The sequence below is a fragment of the Montipora foliosa genome, chromosome 4 (assembly GCF_036669935.1).
Source record: "Montipora foliosa isolate CH-2021 chromosome 4, ASM3666993v2, whole genome shotgun sequence".
NCBI lineage: Eukaryota > Metazoa > Cnidaria > Anthozoa > Scleractinia > Acroporidae > Montipora > Montipora foliosa.
In genome coordinates, this window is record NC_090872.1 from 49,271,072 (window position 1) to 49,279,543 (window position 8,472).

Here is an 8,472-nt window from a genome sequence, read left to right on the forward strand (position 1 = left end):
TATTAAATGCACAAGAAATAAAATGCGGTGTTTTCTTGTGGAAAAAAGTCCTAATGATCTAGGACAAAGAACTAGTGTGTACTTTATCTTTATCAAACACTGAATTAGCATGGTCGTATTTCTTCCGTCGGGCTTTAACAGTGTACAAATTTGTCATGAAATTGTAGATAAGAAGTAGAATGGCAAGTTGCGTTCTGCTCCGATTATTTCAATTGTTGTGTATAGTTTATTTAACTTTTTTTTTTACTAAAATGCACTTTATTGTCGTAAACATGTTGCTTTTGCGAAATCTGGTCATGTTGCATGGCATTTTAGAAGATTTAATTCCACCGCTCCAGTCAAGAAATACTCTATATTTAATAAACGGTTCTATTCAAATAGACACTTGATTGCTTTGCTATTTCCCATTTATTAAGAATACATTCAAGAAGATCTCTCCATTCTGATTGGACATATGCAGTAAAATTGTAATCTTCAACTTGTACTCTTGTATGGCAAGTAATGCAACGCCAATTGCAATAAGAGAGGCATAAACAAAAGAAAGGTGACCGAGAGGAATTTTTGTACTTTTAATAAAAAGCAAGGGCAAACCTTAACAAAAAAACATCACAATGTACTCTACAAAACACAGTACTCAAACCTGGATAAAAGGTCTTTCATAGCTTAACTGACCTTTTTGGAAGTCGTTTTTTTCTTAAGAATTGGTCTAGCAATTTTTGGTTCCATTTATTGCAAAAAAAATTCACTTGATATTCTCGCACAATTCTGAATTAATAAGTATCCGTACAATTTTCAGAACGTTTTCCTTTTTGCGGTTGCCGTTTTCCTTGGTGGATTGTTTAGATCGGTTACTTTTTGTAAGCGGATCTAGGTTGTATAAGAATAAAGAAATTCAAATAACACTCAGGAACGGGCAATTTTATTTGCGGCCTTTTGTTTTATATTTCCATTGTGATGTTGTGCCATAGTCTTGCAAAATCGTACAGCAATATAGTAAATATTAAGATTGACTTTCCATCAGGTTCTGAAACTATCGGCTGCTTCAACGACACCTCCAATCGAGCCATCCAACCATTGGAAGGAAAAGATTCCATTCTGGATGGATCGTATGGTTCTCGAAAGAACGCCATTGCAAAGTGCGCCGTGGCTGCAATGAGAAAAGGATACAAGATGTTTGCAGTTCAACATGGAGGATGGTGCGCAGCCAGTGCTACAGCGGACCAGACTTTCGACAAGTACGGCAGATCTGCAGCCTCTGGGTCCGATGGCGAAGGTGGACCGGGGGCCAATCAGGTTTATGTCATCAACGGTAAAATGTCAAAGAAGTGTCTATTAAATGCACAAAAAATAAAATGCGGTGTTTTCTTGTGGAAAAAAGACCTAATGAACTAGGACGAAGGACTAGTGTGTACTTCATCTTTATCAAACATTGAATTTGCATGGTCGTATTTGTTCCGACGGGCTTTAACGGTATACAAGTTTGTCATGAAATTGTAGATAAGAATTAGAATGGCAACTCGCGTTCTGCTCCGATTATCTCAATTGTTGTGTACAGTTTATTTGACCTTTTTTTTTACTAAAATGCACTTTGTTGTCATAAACATGTTGCCTTTGCAAAATCTGGTCATGTTGCATGGCATTTTAGAAGATTTCATTCCACCGCTCCAGTCAAGAAATACTCTATATTTAATAAACGGTTCTATTTAAATAGACAATTGATTGCTTTGCTATTTCCCATTTATTAAGAATACATTCAAGAAGATCACTCCATTCTGATTGGACATATGCAGTAAAATTGTAATCTTCAACTTGTACTCTTGTATGGCAAGTAATGCAACGCCAATTGCTATAAGAGGGGCATAAAGAAAAGAAAGGTGACCGAGAGGAATTTTTGTACTTTTAATACCAAGCAGGGGCAAAACTTAACAAAAAATGATGACAAATTACTCTACAAAACACAGTACTCAAACTTGGATTAAAGGTCTTTAGTAGCTTAACTGACGTTTATGTAGATCCTTTTTTTCTTGAGAATTGGTCTAGCAATTTTTGGTAGCTCTTATTGCAAAAAAATTCACTTGATATTCTCGCACAATTCCGAATTAATAGGTACTCGTCCAATTTTCAGAACGTTTTCCTTTTTGCGGTTTCCGTTTTCCTTGGTGGATTGTTTAGATCGGTTACTTTTTGTAAGCGGATCTAGGTTGAATAACAGTAAAGAAATTCAAATAACACTCAGGAACGGGCAATTTTATTTGCGGCCTTTTCTTTTATATTTCCATTAATATGTTGTGCCATAATCTTGCAAAATGGTACAGCAATATAGTAAATATTAAGATTGACTTTCCATCAGGTTTTGAAACCATCGGCTGCTTCAACGACACCTTGAATCGAGCCATCCAACCATTGGAAGAAAAAGATTCCATTCTGGATGGATGGTATGGTGCTCGAAAGAACGCCATTGCAAAGTGCGCCGTGGCTGCAATGAGAAAAGGATACAAGATGTTTGCAGTTCAAGATGGAGGATGGTGCGCAGCCAGTGCTACAGCGGACCAGACCTTCGACAAGTACGGCACATCTGCAGCCTGTGGGTCCGATGGCGAAGGTGGACCGGGGGCCAATCAGTTTTATCTCATCAAAGGTAAAATGTCAAATAGGTGTCTATTAAATACACAAAAAATAAAATGCGGTGTTTTCTTGTGGAAAAAAGACCTAATGAACTAGGACGAAGGACTAGTGTGTACTTCATCTTTATCAAACATTGAATTTGCATGGTCTTATTTGTTCCGATATGCTTTAACAGTATACAGATTTGTCATGAAATTGTAGATAAGAAGTAGAATGGCAACTCGCGTTCTGCTCCGATTATCTCAATTGTTGCGTACAGTTTATTTGACTTTTTTTTTTACTAAAATGCACTTTATTGTCGTAAACATGTTGGTTTTGCGAAATCTGGTCATGTTGCATGGCATTTTAGAAGATTTAATTCCACCGCTCCAGTCAAGAAATACTCTATATTTAATAAACGGTTCTATTCAAATAGACACTTGATTGCTTTGCTATTTCCCATTTATTAAGAATACATTCAAGAAGATCATTCCATTCTGATTGGACATATGCAGTAAAATTGTAATCTTCAACTTGTACTCTTGTATGGCAAGTAATGCAACGCCAATTGCAATAAGAGGGGCATAAACAAAAGAAAGGTGACCGTGAGAAATTTTTGTGCTTTTAATACCAAGCAGGGGCAAAACTTAATAAAAAATGCTGACAAATTACTCTACAAAACACAGTACTCAAACCTGGATTAAACGTCTTTCATAGCTTAACTGACGTTTTTGTAAGTCGTTTTTTCCCTAAGAATTGGTCTAGCAATTTTTGGTTGCATTTATTGCAAAAAAAATTCACTTGATATTCTCGCACAATTCCGAATTAATAGGTACTCGTCCAATTTTCAGAACGTTTTCCTTTTGCGGTCTCCGTTTTCCTTGGTGGATTGTTTAGATCGGTTACTTTTTGTAAGCGGATCGAGGTTGCATAAGAATAAAGAAATTCAAAGAACACTTAGGAACGGGCAATTTTATTTGCGGCATTTTCTTTTATATTTCCATTGTGATGTTGTGCCATAGTCTTGCAAAATCGTACAGCAATATAGTAAATATTAAGATTGACTTTCCATCAGGTTTTAAAACCATCGGCTGCTTCCAAGACACCTCCAATCAAGCCATCCAACCATTGGAAGGAAAAGATTCCATTCTGGATGGATCGTATGGTGCTCGAAAGAACGCCATTGCAAAGTGCACTGTGGCTGCAATGAGAAAAGGATACAAGATGTTTGCAGTTCAAGATGGAGGATGGTGCGCAGCCAGTGCTACAGCGGACCAGACCTTCGACAAGTACGGCACATCTGCAGCCTGTGGGCCCGATGGCGAAGGTGGACCGGGGGCCAATCAGGTTTATCTCATCAAAGGTAAAATGTCGAAGAAGTGTCTATGAAATGCACCCAGAGGAATTTTTGTACTTTTAATACCAAGCAGGGACAAAACTTAACAAAAAATGATGACAAATTACACTACAAAACACAGTACTCAAACCTGGATTAAAGGTCTTTCATAGCTTAACTGACGTTTTTGTAAGTCGTTTTTTCCTAAGAATTTGTCTAGCAATTTTTGGTTGCATTTATTGCAAAAAAAAATTCACTTGATAGTCTCGCACAATTCCGAATTAATAGGTACTCGTCCAATTTTCAGAACGTTTTCCCTTTTGCGGTTTCCGTTTTCCTTGCTGGATTGTTTACATCGGTTACATTTTGTAAGCGGATCGAGGTTGTATAAGAATAAAGAAATTCAAAGAACACTCCAGAAAGGGCAATTTTATTTGCGGCCTTTTCTTTTATATTTCCATTGTGATGTTGTGCCATAGTCTTGCAAAATCGTACAGCAATATAGTACAAATGAAGATTGACTTTCCATCAGGTTTTGAAACCATCGGCTGCTTCAAAGACACTTCCAGTCGAGCCATCCAACCATTGGAAGGAAAAGATTCCATTCTGGATGGATCGTATGGTGCTCGAAAGAACGCCATTGCAAAGTGCGCTGTGGCTGCAATGAGAAAAGGATACAAGATGTTTGCAGTTCAAGATGGAGGATGGTGCGCAGCCAGTGCTACAGCGGACCAGACCTTCGACAAGTACGGCATATCTGCAGCCTGTGGGTCCGATGGCGAAGGTGGACCGGGGGCCAATCAGGTTTATGTCATTAAAGGTAAAATGCCAAAGAAGTGTCTATTAAATGCACAAAAAATAAAATGCGGTGTTTTCTTGTCCAAAAAAAGGCCTAATGAACTGGGACGAAGGACTAGTGTGTACTTGATCTTTATCAAACAATCAATTTGCATGGTCGTATTTGTTCCGACGGGCTTTAACAGTGTACAAATTTGTCATGAAATTGTAGATCAGAACTAGAATAGCAACTTGCATTCTGCTCCGATTATTTCAATTGTTGTGTACAGTTTATTTGACTTTTTTTTTACTAAAATACACTTTATTGTCGTAAACATGTTGCTTTTGCGAAATCGGGTCATGTTGCATGGCATTTTAGAAGATTTAATTCCACCGCTCCAGTCAAGAAATACTCTATATTTAATAAACGGTTCTATTCAAATAGACACTTGATTGCTTTGCTATTTCCCATTTATTAAGAATACATTCAAGAAGATCACTCCATTCTGATTGGAAAGATGCAGTAAAATTGTAATCTTCAACTTGTACTCTTGTATAGCAAGTAATGCAACGCCAATTGCAATAAGAGGGGCATAAACGAAAGAAAGGTGACCGAGAGGAATTTTTGAACTTTTAATGCCAAGGAGGGGGAAAACTTAACAAAATACTCTACAAAACACAGTACTCAAACCTGGATTAAAGTTGTTTCATAGCTTAACTGACGTTTTTGTAAGTCATTTTTTTCTTAAGAATTGGTCTAGCAATTTTTGGTTGCATTTATTGCAAAAAAAATTCACTTGATATTCTCCCACAATTCCGAATTAATAGGTACTCGTCCAATTTTCAGAACGTTTTCCCTTTTGCGGTTTCCGTTTTCCTTGGTAAATTGTTTAGATCGGTTACTTTTTGTAAGCGGATCTAGGTTGTACAAGAATAAAGAAATTCAAATAACACTTAGGAACGGGCAACTTTATTTGAGGCCTTTTCTTTTATATTTCCATTGTGATGTTGTGCCATAGTCTTGCAAAATCGTACAGCAATATAGTAAATATTAAGATTGACTTTCCATCAGGATTTGAAACCATCGGCTGCTTCAAAGACACCTCCAATCGAGCCATCCAACCATTGGAAGGAAAAGATTCCATTCTGGATGGATCGTATCATGCTCGAGAGAACGCCATTACAAAGTGCGCTGTGGCTGCAATGAGAAAAGGATACAAGATGTTTGCAGTTCAAGATGGAGGATGGTGCGCAGCCAGTGCTACAGCGGAGAAGACCTACTACAAGTACGGCAGATCTGCAGCCTGTGGGTCCGATGGTGAAGGTGGACCGTTGGCCAATCAGGTTTATGTCATCAAAGGTAAAATGTGAAAGAAGTGTCTATTAAATGCACAAAAAATAAAATGCGGTGATTTCTTGTGGAAAAAAGGCCTAATGAACTGGGACGAAGGACTAGTGTGTACATCACCTTTATCACTGAATTTGCATGGAAATATCATAGGGGTTGACAAGCCTGACTCACGCTTTCCACCCACGTGTTTTAGCCGTTAAATCTCAGAGTTTAGCTTTTACGAGTATATCTTTCAGAGACCTTCCTCGTTTGTATGATATAATTGGAGGTTCTTTGTAGATCTGTCTGAGTAAAGGCTGTTTCTCTATCAGTTGCCAGTGTTTCATGAGAATGTTTTTAAGGCTGGGAACTGATGGTTGATACTGTGTGACAAAGGGCAAAATGGTTTTTTCTCTTGATGGTTTTTGTCGGAGTGCTTCTTTCCTGTTTTCAAAGTGTATTTCAGAGAGAGTTTGAGTTATTAAGTTTCGTGGATATCCTCTCTCTCTAAGATGCTTTTTGAGTTCTTCTAGTCGGTTTTGAAAGTTTTCTTTTGAGGAATTTGTTCTGAGTAACCGGAGGGCTTCGCCTTTTATAAAGCCCTTCTTGACCCCTAAAGGGTGGCAAGACGTGAAATGTGTATATTGGAAAGTTTCAGTAGGTTTGAAATGCGTTCGTACGTCGAGAATTGACGAGCTGTTAAACCGTTTGCCTTTGTACACAATTGAATCCAGAAATGTGACTTTTTCCTCAGAGATTTCTGCTGTGAATTTAATAGTGGCGTGGTGATTATTTGCTTGTTCAATGAAGTGTGTTATTTGTTCTCTTCCGGTACTCCAGAGAGAGAAGATGTCGTCTATATATCTTTTCCAACAGATAGGCTTTATTGCGCTCTTTTTTAATAACTCTGTTTCTACTTTCGCCATGAAGATATTTGCGAAAGCAACAGCGACCTTTGTTCCCATCGCTGTCCCGTGTGTTTGGAGGTAATTTTTTCCATTAAAATGGAATGAGTTTTCTTTTAAAATGAGACTGAGCGCTCGTTCAAGTGACTGTGTTGGAATCGGGGGTTTATCTTTGTAGTGAGTAACATAGGCTTTGCATATAGTTTTGATCCCCTCTTCCTGTGGAATGTTGGTATATAGACTTGTCACGTCCATTGAAACAATGATCCCGTGCTTTGGGACTTCTGTGCTTTCTATGAAATTAATGAAGTCTGTAGAGTCTTTAAGATAAGAAGCCTGTTTTTGTGCTATCGGTTGCAACAGCCTATCAAGAAATGCTGAGATTCTTTCTGTTGGTCCGTCACAACCTGATATTATTGGCCTACCTACTGGTGTAGGCTTGTGAATTTTAGTTAGGGTGTAGAATATGGGAATTCTAGGCGGGCTCGGTGTTTGTAACAGCCATTTTTTTGTCATGTCATCAATGTTTTTATTTTCATGTAGTTCTTGTATTAGTTCTTTCACCTTATATTGAGTTTCCTTAACCATCGGTTCATCTAAAGGTCTATAGTGTTTCGAGTTGTCAAGTAGCGTTTGACCTTCGTTTATTTTGTTTTCTGTGTCCATAATAACGACACAGGAACCTTTGTCTGCTTTTTTCACATTGAGATCTTTGTTTGTTTTTAAAGATTGTAGTGCTTCTCGTTCTTTTGATGACAGATTGTTTTTTGGCTGTGACAGTTTAATTTCTGCCAGTTGTAATTTAACCTCTTCAAGATAACTTTCGAGTGCAACTGAGGGTTGAACTTGTGGTATCCAGTTTGATTTTACATGATAAGGATGTGGTTTGCTATTTTTCCCATGAAAGATATATTTCAGGCGCATCCTTCTCGCAAATTGCTCAAAATCCTGAAGAAGTTGACGCCTGATATGTTGTTCTTTTGTTAATGGTGTGGGTATAAATTTTAACCCTTTAGAGAGTAAAGTTATTTCATGATCTGTGGTGTTTTTTCTGGATAAGTTCTTTATGTACCCCCTGTTTCTTTCTAGCTGTGTTCTTTTATAAGCTTGTGCTTTTGAGGTTTTGCGTTCCTTACGCTTTTTACTGCCCGATTTCGACAGTTTGTTGTTTTCCTGTGCACCCTTGTTATGTAAGTTGGACTCAGTAAGTAGACAGGCATACTTTTCACCACTTTTATTTGACATTGTGCTCATGAAGGTTTTAAATTCGTTGAACTTTTTAAAGAAGTTTTCAGCTATCTCTTTTACATTTTGCTCATGAGTGTTCATATTGTCCTTTGATTTCTTGTTTACAGTTCCTTTCGGTCTCTTTTGCCGCTTGAGTGATTTTTTGCTTTCATCTATTCTCCTTTCATGGTACCTGATTAGGGCGTTCACCACCTCTTGTTCTGTTGTTTTTCTTATCCTTTTAATGTCTGTTTTAAAGGCTTCATCTGCCCTTATGCGTGCTCGTGCTTTGT

At 37.8% G+C, this 8,472-nt stretch overlaps 1 protein-coding gene across 1 annotated transcript in view; it reads left to right on the top strand.

Moving 5' to 3' along the window:
• Nucleotides 1-8,472, top strand: part of LOC138000900 (uncharacterized) — a 59,013-nt gene that overhangs the window by 29,924 nt on the left and 20,617 nt on the right. Inside the window, exons 12-16 of the mRNA XM_068847572.1 lie at nucleotides 1,022-1,309; nucleotides 2,351-2,638; nucleotides 3,680-3,967; nucleotides 4,473-4,760; nucleotides 5,790-6,077. Of these exons, the coding sequence (XP_068703673.1) occupies nucleotides 1,022-1,309; nucleotides 2,351-2,638; nucleotides 3,680-3,967; nucleotides 4,473-4,760; nucleotides 5,790-6,077 (1,440 nt within the window). The remainder of the gene's footprint in view (nucleotides 1-1,021; nucleotides 1,310-2,350; nucleotides 2,639-3,679; nucleotides 3,968-4,472; nucleotides 4,761-5,789; nucleotides 6,078-8,472) is intronic.